General features: G+C 34.5%; 1 protein-coding gene across 3 annotated transcripts in view; it reads right to left on the bottom strand.

Moving 5' to 3' along the window:
• vps50 (VPS50 EARP/GARPII complex subunit) overlaps nt 1-20,000 on the bottom strand; it is a 421,495-nt gene that overhangs the window by 3,437 nt on the left and 398,058 nt on the right. For all 3 annotated transcript variants that reach the window (XM_061983218.1, XM_061983220.1, XM_061983219.1), the window contains one exon: nt 1,923-2,112. In XM_061983218.1, coding sequence (XP_061839202.1) covers nt 1,923-2,112 — 190 coding nt within the window. The remainder of the gene's footprint in view (nt 1-1,922; nt 2,113-20,000) is intronic.

Below are 20,000 nucleotides of genomic sequence, written 5' to 3'. Positions count from 1 at the left end.
ATTCATCACTCCGAGCAACGGTTGTAAGTTTTACAATATAACTTAAACAATTCTTACGTACTAAACCGTCCCTTATGTATGTAGGACTGTTTTCATGCATATTTTTTTGTACGCACTATTGTGATGCCAGGATGCTGGCGCCGTTAGCATTAGCTAATATGCTAACATGTTTACGGGTGTCCGTGTTAATATTATTAACTTACAACGGCGTTATTTTTGTATTGTTTCAGATTCATAAATTCACAAAAATGTCAACGTGGACTTATTGAGTCTGTTTAGCTGTTTGGAGAGCTAGCTTCTGCAGCTAGTGGGTTCACGGCGATGGCTTCTGTTTTGTTTCATCAGCCGTTTTACAGACTTGGTTTGGAAAAAAATCAAGGTTTAGAAAAAAATATTTGCAAAATCTTTCTGTGTAAATAACTTATTTGGCAACGTATATATATGCGGCTTATATATGAAAATATATTTTTTATACGTCTGGAATTTAGTCTGGTTTAAAAAAAAAAAAATTTGCGTTTAACCGGGATTACGGTAACTCGGAGTTAACTATGGACCAAATGCGATTAACCGCGATTATATATACCGTATTTTCCGCACCATAAGGCGCCCTGGGTTATAAGCCGCGCCTTCAATGAACGGCATATTTCAAAACTTTGTCCACCTATAAGCCGCCCCGTGTTATAAGCCGCATCTAACTGCGCTAAAGGAATGTCAAAAAAACAGTCAGATAGGTCAGTCAAACTTTAATAATATATTAAAAACCAGCGTGATGTGGGCGCGCATGGAATCGTATATCAACATGGACGGAGCTGCGTGAAAAAAGCCACCCGGCCTCTTCGCGTAAACTTAAACTTACCTTAACCACTCGCTCATCTTTTCTTCATCCATCCATCCCTTCGAGTTAGCTTTTATGATGACGCCGGCTGGAAAGGTCTCTTTTGGCAAGGTCTTCCTTTTGAATATCACCATGGGTGGAAGTTTCTGGCCACTAGCATGGCAAGCTAGAACCACAGTGAAGGATGACTTCTCATTCCCTGTGGTGCGAATATTCACCGTACGTGCTCCCGTTGTATCCACAGAGCGGTTCACAGGAATATCAAAAGTCAGTGGAACCTCGTCCATGTTGATAATGTTCTCTGGCCGGATCTTTTTTTCAGCTATCTTGTTTTTACAATATGCACGGAAAGTAGCCAGCTTTTCTTGAAAGTCTTTAGGCAGTTGCTGTGAAATAGTAGTCCGTGTGCGGATGGAGAGATTGCGTCTTTTCATGAACCGGATCCCTGTCGCTTAGTAGGAGCCATTTTGTGGTCTTTACAGATGTAAACACACAAAGGAAATGAAACGTACGGTGATATCCGCGCGCTTTTTCTTCTTCTACGTGGGCGGGTGGTTGCTTACAGTAGAAGAAGAAGCGCTTCCTGTTCTATGGGGGCGGGTGCTTACCTTGGCGGTTGCTTGCGTAGAAGAAGAAGCACTTCCTCTTCTACGGGGAAAAAAGATGGCGGCTGTTTACCGTAGTTGCGAGATCGAAACTTTATGAAAATGAATCTTAATATTAATCCATATATAAAGCGCACCGGGTTAAAAGCCGCACTGTCAGCTTTTGAGTAAATTTGTGGTTTTTAGGTGCGGCTAATAGTGCGGAAAATACGTAGCCCTTAATTTTTACAAATGAAAAAAAAAGTATATCAATTGAAATAATTTTATATTATTATAAAAACAACACATTTTACTTTCTGTAATTGAGTAAAAATCATGACAACATATCTTTTTTTATTTTTTTTGTGAGATCGAAATTTGGGGGAAAAATATATCCCATGATAATATATATATATATAATGGGAATAATACTACTAATACTTTAGACTGTGTGAAGTATTAAGAGCCCAGCAGTGTGATGCTACTTAAAGAGGTGGTCTCACCCTGTGGTTCTTGATGAACTGCTCCATGTCGTTCTCAGTCAGGTAGTAGGCCTTGATGTAGGTCTCCACAAACTCCTTGTCAGGTATGGGCCTCAGGTCGGTCAGCTTCTCCAACTTCATCAGGAACTGTTGGAAGTCCAGCTGCATCAGCGCCCGGCCCTCGTTGCTGCACTTCTTCACGTTGGCGTAGCTGCCAGGCATCAAGGAGAGGGATGAATATTTGCAGTCCGCCCCACAGGATGTTGATTATACTTGATAGTAACTACAAATGTCCAGGCTGTGACGACCCGATGTCCCTGAATGCACCTCACACTCTTGTCTCCCTTCCCTGAGCGGAGAGGGAGACTTAAGGTGGGCTGGGAAATGTCGGGATGTCGTAAAGAGCAGCTTATGTTGTTCTGCTTGGGGGGAATTCCACCCACAATTAAAACTCTCAGGTACGGGAAAGCTGACATGGAGAGTTTCATGCCCGATTGGAATTACCACCCCTGGCAAAAATGATGGAGGATGTTCATTCAGTTGTTACATTGTGTAGAAAAACATCAGACAACAGACATGACACACAACTAGAGTCAACTTTCTGGCTTTAGCACAACACAAAACAATCAAGAAAATACATTTTGGTCGTCGGTAACCGTTTTATTTTTACATCAAACAGAGTGAAAATATGGACTCATTTAATTTTGAGGGGAAATATGGAATCATGAAACAAAGAAAAAAACATTACAACACCACTAGTGCTTTTTTGCACCACCTCTGACTTTTTTCAAATTTACATTCATTTTAACTTTACTAACTGAATTGTTTTAATTGTTTTAATTAAATACATTCATTTTAACTTTATTAACTGATTTTTTAAAATGGTTTACTTTTTATTTTGTTTAATTAAATACATTAATTTTAACTTTATTAACTGGTTTTTAATTGTTTAATGTATTTTTTAATTAAATACATTAATTTTAACTTTAAGTTATTTTTTAATTGCTTTTTTATTAAATACATTGATTTTTACTTCATTAACTGATTTTTTTAATGCTTTAATGTTGTTTAAAACAACATGACAATCAGACATGACAAAAAAACAGTCATTTTAAATGGCAACTGTCTGTCTTTACAAAAGACTAAAATAAATCAAGAATATAAATTGGTAGTCAGTAACAGTTTTATTTTTACATCAAACAGAGTGAAAATATGGACTCACTCCATTTTGAGGGGAAATATGGAATCATGAAACAAAGAAAAAAAACATTACAACACCACTAGTGCTTTCTTGCACCACCTTTGACTTTTTTTTAAATGTATTAAATACATTCATTTTAACTTTACTAACTGAATTGTTTTAATTGTTTATTTAATCAAATACATTCATTTTAACTTTATTAACTAATTTTTTTAATTGTTGAATTGTTTTTTTATTAAATACATTCATTTTAAATTTATTAACTCTTTTTTTTTTGTTTACTTTTATTTTTATTAAATACATTAATTGTAACTTTATTAATATATATTTTTAAATTGTTTAATGTTTTTTTTAAATTAAATACATACATTTTAACTTTATTAACTGATTTTTTAAAAATTGTTTAATGTTTTTTTTTTAATCAAATACATTAACTTTAACTTTATTAACTGATTTTTTTAATTGTTTTTTTTTATTGAATACATTAATTTTAACTTTATTAACTGATTTTTTTAATGGTTTAACAACATGACAATCAGACATGACAAAAAAAACAGCCATTTTAAATGGCAACTGTCTGTCTTTATGAAAGACTAAAATAAATCAAGAATATAAATTGGTAGTCAGTAACAGTTTCATTTTTACATCAAACAGAGTGAAAATATGGACTCACTCCATTTTGAGGGGAAATATGGAATCATGAAACAAAGAAAAAACATTACAACACCACTAGTGCTTTCTTGCACCACCTTTGACTTTTTTTTAAATGCATTTTAACTTTACTAACTGAATTGTTTTAATTGTTTATTTAATTAAATACATTCATTTTAACTTTATTAACTCATTTTTTTTAAATTGTTTACTTTTATTTTTATTAAATACATTAATTGTAACTTTATTAATTGATTTTTTTTAATTGTTTAATGTTTTTTTTAATAAATTAAATACATAAATTTTAACTTTATCAACTGATTTTTTAAAAATTGTTTAATGTTTTTTTTTAATCAAATACATAAACTTTAACTTTATTAACTGATTTTTTTTAATTGTTTTTTTTGTATTAAATACATTAATTTTAACTTTATTAACTGATTTTTTTTAATGGTTTAATGTTGTTTAAAACAACATGACAATCAGACATGACAAAAAAAAATTGTTTAATGTTTTTTTTTAATTAAATACATTAATTTTAACTATAGGTTATTTTTTTAATTGTTTTTTTATTACATACATTAATTTTTACTTTATTAACTGATTTTTTTTTAATGGTTTTAATGTTGTTTAAAACAAATTAGATCAGACATGACAAAAAAAACAGTCATTTTAAATGACAACTGTCTGTCTTTACGAAAGACTAAAATAAATCAAGAATATAAATTGGTAGTCAGTAACAGTTTTATTTTTACATCAAACAGAGTGAAAATATGGACTCACTCCATTTTGAGGGGAAATATGGAATCATGAAACAAAGAAAAAAACATTACATTACTAGTGCTTTCTTGCACCACCTCTGACTTTTTTTAAAATGTATTAAATACATTCATTTTAACTTTACTAACTGAATTGTTTTGTTTTTTTAATTAAATACATTAATTTCAACTTCATTAACTAATTTTTTCAATTGTTTAATTGTTTTTTATATTAAATATATTCATTTTTTAAATTGTATTAAATACATTCATTTTAACTTTACTAACTGAATTGTTTTGTTTTTTTAATTAAATACATTAATTTCAACTTCATTAACTAATTTTTTCAATTGTTTAATTGTTTTTTATATTAAATACATTCATTTTTTTAATTGTTTACTTTTATTTCTATTTTTATTAAATACATTAATTTTAACTTTATTAACTGATTTTTTTAAATTGTTTAATGTTTTTTTTTATTAAATACATACATTTTAACTTTATTAACTGATTTTTTAAAAATTGTTTTTTTTTTTTAAATCAAATACACTAACTTTAACTTTATTAACTGATTTTTTTAATAGTTTTTTTTTATTAAATACATTAATTTTAACTTTATTAACTGATTTTTTTAATGGTTTAATGTTGTTTAAAACAACATGACAATCAGACATGACAAAAAAAAAACAGTCATTTTAAATGGCAACTGTCTGTCTTTACAAAAGACTAAAATAAATCAAGAATATAAATTGGTAGCCAGTAACAGTTTCATTTTTACATCAAACAGAGTGAAAATATGGACTAACTCCATTTTGAGGGGAAATATGGAATCATGAAACAAAGAAAAAAACATTACAACACCACTAGTGCTTTCTTGCACCACCTCTGACTTTTTAAAAATGTATTAAATACATTCATTTTAACTATACTAACTGAATTCTTTTCATAGTTTTTTTTATTAAATACATTCATTTTAACTTTATTAACTGTTTTTTTAAATCGTTTACTTCTTAAAAATGTTTTGCTAAATACATTCATTTTAACTTTATTAACTGATTTTTTTTTTAATTGTTTGTTTATTTTTTATTAAATACATTAATTTTAACTTTATGAACTGATATTTTTTAATTGTTTAATTGTTTTTTAACTAAAAACATTCATTTCAACCTTATTAACTGATTTTTTTGGTATTGTTCTTTTTATTAAATACATTAAAAACTCAACCCAATGGGACAATGAGAAACCTTGGAGAGGACCGCAGATGTGGGCCACACATGGCCCCCAGGCCACATTTTGGACACCCCAACCCTAAGGGCGGAAGGTGGACCCTGCAGCCAACTATTGTTTCAGCGAGAAAAAGATGAGTGCGTGTGTGTTTACCTCATCAAAACTCAGAGAAAGATGTGAAAGAAAAAGGCACAGACAAATCATTTTTCAAAATAAAAGCCTGGCAGATCAAATAAAGATGTGCTTCAGCGTCCATGAATGATCTATAGCCTTGTACCACTATACAGTCCAGCATTTGCCTCATCATAGAATGTCAAAAAGACCCAGAATAGCTTTGGTTTGGCTTGTAATACAATTGAGAGTTATCTTTGATCGCAACACAGCCTGTAACTACTCTCAAGGACCAGCTTTGATCAGCTCTAGCCGTTAAAACTAACGCAGAAAAAAAGGACCTTGCTTGAAATATATGAAAACTCTGTTTCAAATGCTGTGGCATCCTTTGTTTTGACTGTCAGAATGCACAGAAAGTGAGTGTGAATAAAAGGTAGAGGCACACAAAAACAATGCATGCAGATTCGGGCTCTGCCGATCGATCAGTATTGGTCGATTTTCGTGAAAAGGTACAGTACATCGCCGAATAAATCCGATCACCAAGACAAAGGGAGAAATATTGTGGAAAGAGATTACCGTATTTTCCGCACTATTAGCCGCACCTAAAAACCACAAATTTACTCAAAAGCTGACAGTGCGGCTTATAACCCGGTGCGCTTTATATATGGATTAATATTAAGATTCATTTTCATAAAGTTTCGGTCTCGCAACTACGGTAAACAGCCGCCATCTTTTTTCCCCGTAGAAGAGGAAGTGCTTCTTCTTCTACGCAAGCAACCGCCAAGGTAAGCACCCGCCCCCATAGAACAGGAAGCGCTTCTTCTTCTACTGTAAGCAACCACCCGCCCGCGTAGAAGAAGAAAAAGCGCGCGGATATTACCGTACGTTTCATTTCCTTTGTGTGTTTACATCTGTAAAGACCACAAAATGGCTCCTACTAAGCGACAGGTTTCCGGTTCATGAAAAGACGCAATCTCTCCATCCGCACACGGACTACTATTTCACAGCAACTGCCTAAAGACTTTCAAGAAAAGCTGGCTACTTTCCGTGCATATTGTAAAAACAAGATAGCTGAAAAAAAAGATCCGGCCAGAGAACATTATCAACATGGACGAGGTTCCACTGACTTTTGATATTCCTGTGAACCGCACTGTGGATACAACGGGAGCACGTACGGTGAATATATTCGCACCACAGGGAATGAGAAGTCATCCTTCACTGTGGTTCTAGCTTGCCATGCTAATGGCCAGAAACTTCCACCCATGGTGATATTCAAAAGGAAGACCTTGCCAAAAGAGACCTTTCCAGCCGGTGTCATCATAAAAGCTAACTCGAAGGGATGGATGGATGAAGAAAAGATGAGCGAGTGGTTAAGGGAAGTTTACGCGAAGAGGCCGGGTGGCTTTTTTCACGCAGCTCCGTCCATGTTGATATACGACTCCATGCGCGCCCACATCACGCTGGTTTTTAATATATTATTAAAGTTTGACTGACCTATCTGACTGTTTTTTTGACATTCCTTTAGCGCAGTTAGATGCGGCTTATAACACGGGGCGGCTTATAGGTGGACAAAGTTTTGAAATATGCCGTTCATTGAAGGCGCGGCTTATAACCCAGGGCGCCTTATGGTGCGGAAAATACGGTATTCTAGATTGTACCTAATGTCATGACTGGTTTTATTTCCGCTCCGCCGCTCCCAGTCTGTGGAACGCTCTCCCTGACCACCTGAGGGCACCACAGACTGTGGATGCTTTTAAAAAAGGCTTAAAAACCCTTCTTTTTAAAAAAGCCTTTTTTTTTAGATGTATGCATACTAGTTTTAGCTATTTGGCTGTTCTAGTTTTTATTTTTATTTATTTTTTAATTATCTTGTTAATTGTATTTTTATTTTTTAATACACTGTAGCACTTTGAGGTTGTTTACTCAATGTAAAGTGCTTTTTAATAAAATCAAATCAAATAAATAAAATAACAAATAAAATCTATTATTGTTATTATTATTTTTGATTATTGACTATTTCATTGATTATGGGACAAGCAGTAGAAAATGGATGGATGGTACTTTTTCATCACTTATTGTTTGTCTTTGGTACACTAATGGGTATATTTTAAGCCATTAGTTCTTTGTTTTATTTTTGCAAAAAAAAATATATAAATATTTTTATATTGCTCTTTTTATGTTTGGTATGAACATTATTATGTAAACTCAAAGTTATTTTTTTTTTTTTTTTTTTTTTTGGTTCTTTGTTGTTGCTATTTTTGTATTACAACATTTTATTATTTGATCATGTTGTACTCTTTTTGTTTTGTGATTGTGTGATGTTTTTTTGCCTGGACCCCAGGCAGAGTAGTCTCCACTGCGTAGACTAATGGGGACCCTTAATAAACTAAACTAAACTAAACTAAACCAATCCCCTTTTTTTTGCTCTATGCTTTTTAATAATAATAATAATAATAATAATAATAATAATAATAATAATAATAATAATATATTTTATTTTTTAAAAGCACTTTACATTGAGTAAACAACCTCAAAGTGCTACAGTGTATTAAAAAAATAAAAATAAAAAGATAATAAAAAATATATAAAAATAAAAACTAGAACAGCCAAATAGCTAAAACGAGTACGCATTTATCTTAAAAAATGCTTTTTTTAAAAGAAGGGTTTTTAAGCCTTTTTTAAAAGCATCCACAGTCTGTGGTGCCCTCAAGTGGTCAGGGAGAGCGTTCCACAGACTGGGAGCGGCGGAGACATTACAAAAAAGTTTGAAAATTGTTGTAAACGTGCTATATAAATTGTAAACGTAGTATATAAATAAAGTTGCCTTGCCTTACCCTGGATAACCTTATCCGGCTTAGTGTAAACGGGGCCTAAAACACTTAAAAAAGCATTTGGGGTTTTTTTTTGCACTTGCCTGGGGTCCAGGCAAAAAAACATCACACAATCACAAAACAAAAAGAGTACAACATGATCAAATAATAAAATGTTGTAATACAAAAATAGCAACAACAAAGAACCAAAAAAAAATTAAAAATAACAATAACTTTGAGTTTACATAATAATGTTCATACCAAAGATAAAAAGAGCAATATAAAAATATATATATATTTTTTTGCAAAAATAAAACAAAGAACTAATGGCCTAAAATATACCCATTAGTGCACCAAAGACAAACAATAAGTGACAAAAAAGTACCATCCATCCATTTTCTACTGCTTGTCCCGTAATCAATGAAATAGTCAATAATCAAAAATAATAATAACAATAATAGATTTTATTTGTTTATTTTATTTATTTTATTTTATTTTATTAAAAAGCACTTTACATTGAGTAAACAACCTCAAAGTGCTACAGTGTATTAAAGAATAAAAATAAAATTAACAAGATAATTAAAAAATTAAAACTAGAACAGCCAAATAGCTAAAACTAGTATGCATATATCTAAAAAAAAAAGGCTTTTTAAAAAAAGAAGGGTTTTTAAGCCTTTTTATAAAAGCATCCACAGTCTGTGGTGCCCTCAGGTGGTCAGGGAGAGCATTCCACAGACTGGGAGCGGCGGAGACATTACAACAATTTTTTAAAATTGTTGTAAACGTGCTATATAAATTGTAAACGTAGTATATAAATAAAGTTGCCTTGCCTTACCCTGGATAACCTTATCCGGCTTAGTGTAAACGGGGCTTAAAACACTTAAAAAAGCATTTTTTTTTTGCAGTTGCCTTCAACCCTAAATACTAAGTGCAGTTTTAGTAGTACTAAGTTGGCGGAAGCCTGCCATGACTCAGCAGTTGAACAGAGTTCGTCACACCTCCAATGTAGCATGCGAGCCACTCCACACATCCACCGCACCAACGCAGGTAATGAGACATAACAAATAACAGGTGCTGTCACCTATCAGCAGCCGTGTGTGGCGTCCACAAGCCAGAAAGTGATGAAATGCTCTGCAAAGAGACGTGTCAAGAGCGTTTTACAGTTAGTGTCATGCAATTCCCGCCTGATTGTGAGCAAAGACGGCAGACGAGCAGAGCGAAATATAGAGAATATCGAGTTGTTCTCTGCAAGGGTAAAACCCCCGAGGGTTTGGGTTTTTTTGTGCCGCATGGCAGCATTGTCTTTGAGAGCGTTTCCTAGCGGATGATGCACAATTGTTCTCCTATTTCTTCCGTTTAGGATGTCTTAAAATAGCCTACAGATATCAATAGTAGTAACATTGCTCATTATCACTTCAGGAAAGATGACTTCATTCCTAGAATTGAAAAAAAAAATGGTGTCAAAGTAGGCTACTAAGTTGTGTAACGTACCACATGCAGTATAAACACTTCTCATGCTACAAACCCCGTTTCCATATGAGTTGGGAAATTGTGTTAGATGTAAATATAAACGGAATACAATGATTTGCAAATCCTTTTCAACCCATATTCAGTTGAATATGCTACAAAGACAACATATTTGATGTTCAAACTCATAAACTTATTTTTTTGCAAATAATCATTAACTTTAGAATTTGATGCCAGCAACACGTGACAAAGAAGTTGGGAAAGGTGGCAATAAATACTGATAAAGTTGAGGAATGCTCATCAAACACTTATTTGGAACATCCCACAGGTGTGCAGGCTAATTGGGAACAGGTGGGTGCCATGATTGGGTATAAAAGTCCATGAAATGCTCAGTCATTCACAAACAAGGACGGGGGCGAGGGTCACCACTTTGTCAACAAATGCGTGAGCAAATTGTTGAACAGTTTAAGAAAAACCTTTCTCAACCAAGCTATTGCAAGGAATTTAGGGATTTCACCAACTACGGTCCGTAATATCATCAAAAGGGTTCAGAGAATGTGGAGAAATCACTGCACGTAAGCAGCTAAGCCCGTGACCTTCCATCCCTCAGGCTGTACTGCATCAACAAGCGACGTCAGTGTGTAAAGGATATCACCACATGGGCTGAGGAACACTTCAGAAACCCACTGTCAGCAACTACAGTTGGTCGCTACATCTGTAAGTGCAAGTTAAAACTCTCCTATGCAAGGCGAAAACCGTTTATCAACAACACCCAGAAACGCCGTCGGCTTCGCTGGGCCTGAGCTCATCTAAGATGGACTGATACAAAGTGGAAAAGTGTTCTGTGGTCTGACGAGTCCACATTTTAAATTGTTTCTGGAAACTGTGGAGGTCGTGTCCTCCGGACCAAAGAGGAAAAGAACCATCCCGGATTGTTCTAGGCGCAAAGTGTAAAAGCCAGCATGTGTGATGGTATGGGGGTGTATTAGTGCCCAAGACATGGGTAACTTACACATCTGTGAAGGCGCCATTAATGCTGAAAGGTACATACAGGTTTTGGAGCAACATATGTTGCCATCCAAGCAACGTTACCATGGACGCCCCTGCTTATTTCAGCAAGACAATGCCAAGCCACGTGTTACATCAACGTGGCTTCATAGTAAAAGAGTGCGGGTACTAGACTGGCCTGCCTGTAGTCCAGACCTGTCTCCCATTGAAAATGTGAAGCCTAAAATAGCACAACGGAGACCCCCGGACTGTTGAACAACTTAAGCTGTACATCAAGCAAGAATGGGAAAGAATTCCACCTGAGAAGCTTCAAAAATGTCTCCTCAGTTCCCAAACGTTTACTGAGTGTTGTTAAAAGGAAAGGCCATGTAACACAGTGGAGAACATGCCCTTTCCCAACTACTTTGGCACGTGTTGCAGCCATGAAATTCTAAGTTAATGATTATTTGCAAAAAAAAGTTTATGAGTTTGAACATCAAATATGTTGTCTTTGTAGCATATTCAACTGAATATGGGTTGAAAAGGATTTGCAAATCATTGTATTCCGTTTATATTTACATCTAACACAATTTCCCAACTCATATGGAAACAGGGTTTGTATGTACTAGGGTTGTACTGGTACTAGTATAGTATCATGGTACTAATCAATCACAAACGGTACCATACTCTGTTTGAAAAGTACCAGCTCCCCATCTTTTTTTTTTTCTTAACAGGCAGGACACTGCTGGTTTTACGAGCAGAGGAGCATGTTCGGCAGCGCGCACACACACACAGAGTACTTACAAGCAGACACAGTGTGTAGACAGAAAAGGGAGAACGGACGCATTTTGGTGTAAAAAGTAAAGATAAAGGTGAAGTTATAACACTGAAACATGGCTAGCAGCTAACATCCATCCGCAGTCGGCAGTGCTTTTAATTACTTCTAAATCACTAATCCTCGTCTCCATGGCGACAAATAAAGTGAGTTTCTTACAAGTATCATTATCACTGGAGGACGAGGAATAGCTAAACATGCTTCACTACACACCGTAGGAGGATACAATAGCTCACCGGCGTCACAATGTAAACAAACGCCACGGGTGGATCTACACCTGACATCCACTGTAATGATACCAAGTACAAGAGCGTATCTAGTCCAGTGGTTCTTAACCTTGTTGGAGGTACCGGACCCCACCAGTTTCATATGCGCATTCACCGAACCCTTCTTTAGTGAAATATATATATATATATATATATATATATATATATATATATATATATATATATATATATATATATTTTATTTTTTTTTCAAATTCAAGACAAAGGTGCACAAAATGAACCATCACCTTGTTCAAAGAACAAAACCAACACAGTGCATGAACTCAAAACAAATTACACACCTGCTAATCAGTCTGACTTCTGCTGTTGCCATATCCGTAATACGCCGTTAGGGAGAAGTTTTTATTTACACGATGAGTCGGATGTGTCTCGCCCTCCGCCGAACCCGACTCATCGAACCCAGGTTAAGAACCACTGATCTAGTCGATACTACTATGATTATATCATTACTTTTTACATTCATGTTATGTTTATAAAGTCAGTAAATACGTCCCTGGACACATGAGGACTTTGAATATGACCAATGTAGGATCCTGTAACTACTTGGTATCGAATCGATACCTAAATGTGTGGTATCATCCAAAACTAATGTAAAGTATCAAAGAAGAGAAGAATAAGTGATTATTACATTTTAACAGAAGTGTAGATAGAACATGTTAAAAGAGAAAATAAGCAGATATTAACAGTAAATGAACAAGTAGATTAATAATCCATTTTTTACAGTTTGTCCCTCATAATGTGTACAAAATAATAGGTGTATAAATGACACAATATGTTACTGCATAGACTAATTAGGAGTCTTTGTTTGTTTACTTACTACTAAAAGACAAGTTGTCTAGTATGTTCACTATTTTATTTAAGGACTAAATTACAATAATAAACATATGTTTCATGTACACCAGTGGTTCTCAAACATTTTTTGTCACCCCCCACTTTGGACAAGGGGGAGTTTTCAAGCCCCACCTGCCCCCATCGCCCCAACAGGCGCTAATGCCAAGCTTTAACATTTTCAAATTTATTGAACATCAAGTTGTATACATTCAAACTCAATAACATAAAATAACATCAAGTTCAATGATAAATAAAATAACTGTGCAGCTGTGGTATAACTTGCATCAAGTTCAATTATATATAAAATAACTTTCATCAAGTTCAATAATAAATAAAACAAAAGTGTTATAACTTGCATCACGTTCAATAATAAATCAAAAAAGTGTTATAACTTGTATCAAGTTCAATAATAAATCAAATAAAAGTGTTATAACTTGCATCAAGTTCAATAATAAATCAAACAAAGTGTTATAACTTGCATCAAGTTCAATAATAAATCAAAAAAAGTGTTATAACTTGCATCAAGTTCAATAATAAATCAAAAAAAGTGTTATAACTTGCATCACGTTCAATAATAAATAAAAAAGTGTTATAACTTGTATCAAGTTCAATAATAAATCAAATAAAAGTGTTATAACTTGTATCAAGTTCAATAATAAATCAAATAAAAGTGTTATAACTTGCATCAAGTTCAATAATAAATCAAAAAAAGTGTTATAACTTGTATCAAGTTCAATAATAAATCAAATAAAAGTGTTATAACTTGCATCAAGTTCAATAATAAATCAAAAAAGTGTTATAACTTGCATCAAGGTCAATAATAAATAAAACAAAAGTGTTATAACTTGCATCAAGTTCAATAATAAATCAAATAAAAGTGTTATAACTTGCATCAAGTTCAATAATAAATCAAATAACTTGCATCAAGTTCAATAATAAATCAAATAAAAGTGCCACTTTGCAATCTTTGCAAAAAAAAAAGGAGGAGTTATGCATTTGGCAAGACAGGGCAAGTGACAGCACTTTTCCCCAGGAGAGCCACCTTGCTTCACTGTGAAACAGCACGGCTGTATGATCAGCTCCCATTTCCTCACACAGTGCAGAGAACAGTCGCACTTTCAGTGGTCGTGTTTTGATCAAATTTACCGCGCTCACAACATATGTTAAAACCTCATTGAGTTCGGGGCTGAGCTGCCTTGATGCGAGTGCTTCCCGGTGAATGACACAGTGTGTGCCCGTCACATTTTTGTTTCTCTGCAGGCGCTGGCTCTGGCTCGACGACCTTTGAGGTGCGAGTCACAAATGTATATATTTGTGTAATTGTGGTCCACACATTAGCCTGCTACCCATCCGCTCGAAAGTTTGTTCCGCTTAGCCCCGCCCCCATTAGTTACTGTTGCTATGTCTGTCAAACTTTCACTCCTACCGAGAAATATAAAGCCTACAGTAAAAATAAGTACCGGTAATTTCCATTTATTTATATAGCGGATTTCACAGACAGAATCACAAAGTGATTTACAGTGTGTATAGAAAATGAAAGCATAGTAAAAAAAAATATCTAAGAATATAATAATAAAAAAAAACAATTAAAGTGAAATTTCCTCCCGTTCCTCGCGCCCCACCTGTCATGTCTCTATTCCCCACCAGTGGGGCGCGCCCCACACTTTGAGAAACGCTGATGTACACTAAGATTGTTTGTTACAATAAAGCCAATAATGAAATTTTTTTGTGGTCCCCTTTATTTAGAGAAGTGTCGAAAGGTATTGAAATACATTTTGGTAGCGGTACCAAAATATTGGTAAAGGGACAACACTAATGCTAACAAAATAAATCCTGTTGTTTGGGGAGAAATATGCAGTGATAATCAGGAAAGGTGCAAAAAGTGAAATCTAAGTAAGATGAAATATGTCAAATAAGGGTGATATTTGCTTATTTTCTGTCTGATAAGATCATTCTTCTCACTAAGCAGATTTTATGTTAGAGTGTTTTACTTGTTTTAAGTGTTTTGGCCCTAAATGATCTCAGTAAGATATTACAGCTTGTTGCTGAGATGTTATGACCTATATTGAGTAAAACATGCTTGAAACTAGAATATCAAGTGTTGCAAAGCTGTGTCATCAACACTCACAAGTTTAAAACTACTTTTTTAAAGTAATTTCTTATTTCAAGCATGAAAAAAAAATCATAATTTTGACACAATTGTCTCATAATTAAAACAGATGACAGCCAAATGGACTTTGCTGTTTCATTTTCAATGAAACAATAGAAAATACGTACTGTCGGAGGCAGATATTTACATATATCCGAATTTAAGTGTTACTTCCTTTATTTCATAGTCATATTTGAAAACAGCTCTTGTTTTTCCATTTGTTCTCTTTCTGTTTGTCTGCAAGTAAACTGTGTGTGTTAACCTTGAAGCTTTGGAATGTTAGAAAGAGCGATAATGGGCATTTGTTTTGGCTAGAGAGACATGACTGCCAGGGACTTAAGAGGGGGGAGGGTTTGATCGGGGGGGGCAGACCATCTTAGCGGGGCGATTGAATGTTCTATGCTGGACTGGTGTCAATGTATACCGTATTTTCCGCACCATAAGCCGCCCTGGGTTATAAGCCGCGCCTTCAATGAACGGCATATTTCAAAACTTTGTCCACCTATAAGCCGCCCCGTGTTATAAGCCGCATCTAACTGCGCTAAAGGAATGTCAAAAAAACAGTCAGATAGGTCAGTCAAACTTTAATAATATATTAAAAACCAGCGTGATGTGGGCGCGCATGGAGTCGTATATCAACATGGACGGAGCTGCGTGAAAAAAGCCACCCGGCCTCTTCGCGTAAACTTAAACTTACCTTAACCACTCACTCATCTTTTCTTCATCCATCCCTTCGAGTTAGCTTTTATGATGACGCCGGCTGGAAAGGTCTCTTTTGGCAAGGTCTTCCTTTTGAATATCACCATGGGTGGAAGTTTCTGGCCATTAGCATGGCAAGCTAGAACCACAGTGAAGGATGACTTCTCATTCCCTGTGGTGCGAATATTCACCGTACGTGCTCCCGTTGTATCCACAGTGCGGTCCACAGGAATATCAAAAGTCAGTGGAACCTCGTCCATGTTGATAATGTTCTCTGGCCGGATCTTTTTTTCAGCTATCTTGTTTTTACAATATGCACGGAAAGTAGCCAGCTTTTCTTGAAAGTCTTTAGGCAGTTGCTGTGAAATAGTAGTCCGTGTGCGGATGGAGAGATTGCGTCTTTTCATGAACCGGAAACCTGTCGCTTAGTAGGAGCCATTTTGTGGTCTTTACAGATGTAAACACACAAAGGAAATGAAACGTAATATCTGCGCGCTTCTTCTTCTTCTATGGGGGCGGGTGGTTGCTTACAGTAGAAGAAGAAGCGCTTCCTGTTCTATGGGGGCGGGTGCTTACCTTGGCGGTTGCTTGCGTAGAAGAAGAAGCACTTCCTCTTCTACGGGGAAAAAAGATGGCGGCTGTTTACCGTAGTTGCGAGACCGAAACTTTATGAAAATGAATCTTAATATTAATCCATATATAAAGCGCACTGGGTTATAAGCCGCACTGCTAGCTTTTGAGTAAATTTGTGTTTTTTAGGTGCGGCTAATAGTGCGGAAAATACGGTATATGCAAAGCTTTGCAAATATATTACAAAATACCTATTCTGTCTCTGGTGGTTTTTCCAACTCAGCTTTAAGTGTCGTAAAGAGCTTGGGAGCGACTTGTGACTTGAATTCCCTGGGAGGAACAACTGGTCCAAAGCGCAACAGTACTCATATAGTAGTAATGGGTTGATGAGGCGTCATGAAGCGTTTCGACACATTGCAAAACTGTATTGATACTGTGTCGATACTGTGTCACTAAATACTGACATCTGCTGGACATTAAAAATCCCTACAGGCAACCTATGGACCGACTCAACTGACACTGATTTGATGCCCTAGTACAGGGGTCACCAACCTTTTTGAAACCAAAAACTACTTCTTGGGTACTGATTAATGCGAAGGGCTACCAGTTTGATACACACTTAATTAAATAAATATATTGTCATTTGTAAGTTACACATGAATGTGATTTAAACAAGAATAGCTAAATAAATAAATTTATATATATAAAAAAATGGGTATTTCTGTCTGTCATTCCGTCGTACATTTTTTTTCCCTTTTATGGAAGGGTTTTTGTAGAGAATAAATGATGAAAAAAACACTTAATTGAACGGTTTAAAGGAGGAGAAAACACGAAAAAAAATAAAAATAAAATTTTGAAACATAGTTTATCTTCAATTTCGACTCTTTAAAATTCAAAATTCAACCGACAAAAAGAAGAGAAAAACTAGCTAATTTGAATCTTTTTGAAAAAATTAAAAAAATAATTTATGGAACATCATTAGTAATTTTTCCTGATTAAGATACATTTTAGAATTTTGATGACATGTTTTAAATTGGTTAAAATCCAATCTGCACTTTGTTAGAATATTTAACAAATTGAACCAAGCTATATTTCTAACAAAGACAAATCAGTATTTCTTCTAGATTTTCCAGAACAACAATTTTAAAAGAAATTCAAAATACTTTGAAATAAGATTTAAATTTGATTCTACAGATTTTCTAGATTTGCCAGAATAATTGTTTTGAATTTTAATCATAGTAAGTTTGAAGAAATATTTCACAAATATTCTTCGTCGAAAAACCAGAAGCTAAAATATGTATTATTCTTTACAATAAAAAATAAATAAATTTACTTGAACATTGATTTAAATTGTCCGGAAAGAAGAGGAAGACATTTAAAAGGTAAAAAGGTATATTTGTTTAAAAATCCTAAAATCATTTTTAAGGTTGTATTTTTTCTCTAAAATTGTATTTCTAAAAGTAATAAGAAACAAAGTAAAAAAATAAATGAATTTATTTAAACAAGTGAAGACCCATCCATCCATTTTCTACCGCTTATTCCAAGTGAAGACCAAGTCTTTAAAATATTTTCTTGGATTTTCAAATTCTATTTGAGTTTTGTCTCTTTTAGAATGAAAAATGTCGAGCAAAGCGAGACCAGCTTGCTAGTAAATAAATACAATTTAAAAAATAGAGGCAGCTCACTGGTAAGTGCTGCTCTTTGAGCTATTTTTAGAACAGGCCAGCGGGCGACTGATCTGGTCCTTACGGGCTACCTGGTGACCGCGGGCACCGCGTTGGTGACCCCTGCCCTAGTATATACAATAATATAAACCAAGTCATTGTATTTCATTTAGGATTATTTCATATCTTCATTTAAATAAAAATATATTTTTATCTTTTTTAGATACAGTCAATAAATAATGTGAACATCTAAGAGAACGTGTTGTGGATGATTGTGGCCTGGGAATTTTTTAAATTTTATTTTTTACACATTTTTATAAAAATAAAAATAAAAGGTTTTTCCGACGTATTACATTTTAGACCATTTCTCTTCTTAGTTATTATTTCTCTGGCTGTAGAAAAGAGCCGCTCACAGGGCACAGAGGAGGCGACACAGTTGGCGTATCGGTCACGTGACCAAAACAGCTCATGATCGGTCACGTGACTTTCTAAAAGCGGTACGCGCACCGACACAGGGTTTCGCTCTATGAGCTCGACGCATGCGCCGATGCATCGGTGTTGCCGGACCCATCACTACCATATAGTATATAGTAAAATGACAGTTAATATTTAAACATTTAACATGTGACATTTCAAACCATTTTGAACAGAAATAGATCATGCACATTCAGATAAATTCTTCAAAATTACAATAAAAAAAAAAAAAAATGTATAAATGCGGACTAATTGACTGAAAGAGCACGCACTTGGCGCGATGATGTCATGTTATCCATGGAAAAATGCATTTTTAGACCATATGATTTGCCTGAGCGGCTAGGAGACCCCGAGAGTAACAAAATGTTGCCTTGTTGCCTTTCCATTAAGAACAATAAACTAGTTTTAGTATAAGTTTGCTGGTTTCAAGAAATGTATATCATTATGTCAAGATAATGGCACTAGCATTTACTTCATTCAAGAATATTTTTCAACATATTGAGCAAAAAGGTCTCTTTTTTTTTCTACCAAGAAAAGTGCACTTGTTATTAGTGAGAATATACTTATTTTAAGCTATTTTTGGGTTCATTGAGGTTAGCTAATTTGACTTGTTTTGGAAAGTCTTGACAAGCCAAATTTTTCTTGTTCTATTGGCAGCAGGCCCGGCCCTAACCAATCTGGCGCCCTAGGCAAGATTTTAGGTGGCGCCCCCCCACATCGGCAGTGAAGTGTATATACTCACAAGAAACCGAATAGCTTTGTCTTTGACCTTTTTTTTTTTACTTAAAGAAAGCAAATTAACAATCAGAATAGTTAACAAGATAAAAAAAAAATATGAATAAATAAATGAATGCAAAAAATAAAAAATGAATATATGAAATACAATATTTTTTACATACATATTGCTTAATTTACAATAATGATGTGCACTTTAACAACTAGGCTTACAACTATACCTAATATATAAAGGGGTGGAAAAGTGACTATTACCTGCAGGGCAAACATTAGCTAACCAGAAGGCAATAACAATGTAAACAAAAAACACCTGCTTAAAAGATCTAATACAAATGTCCCTGAGGAATGTAAGGTGGGAGTACTGTAATTACCTAACGTTACATTATTATTTTCCATAACAATTTAGCCCCCTCCAACAATATTAACCCGACGTTAAAACAGAACTAGCTATTTATTGATTAGCAATTGCCGAATCATGTAACATTAGCTTAATGCTAAAAAGCCAGGTTACTATCACATTCTGTAACAGACAAATAATTTCATGTAGGCTAACGTTACCTACCTGCTACCTCTTGTCTTTTTCTCGTTTCTCCTCCTCTTCTTTTCTCTTTTTTCTTCCCTGGGCACCTGACAGTTTTGGCCG

This window comes from Nerophis lumbriciformis, linkage group LG21 (assembly GCF_033978685.3).
Source record: "Nerophis lumbriciformis linkage group LG21, RoL_Nlum_v2.1, whole genome shotgun sequence".
Classification (NCBI taxonomy): Eukaryota; Metazoa; Chordata; class Actinopteri; order Syngnathiformes; family Syngnathidae; genus Nerophis; species Nerophis lumbriciformis.
Note: the sequence above shows the minus strand (reverse complement) of the source record. Positions and strands in the feature narration are given on the sequence as shown.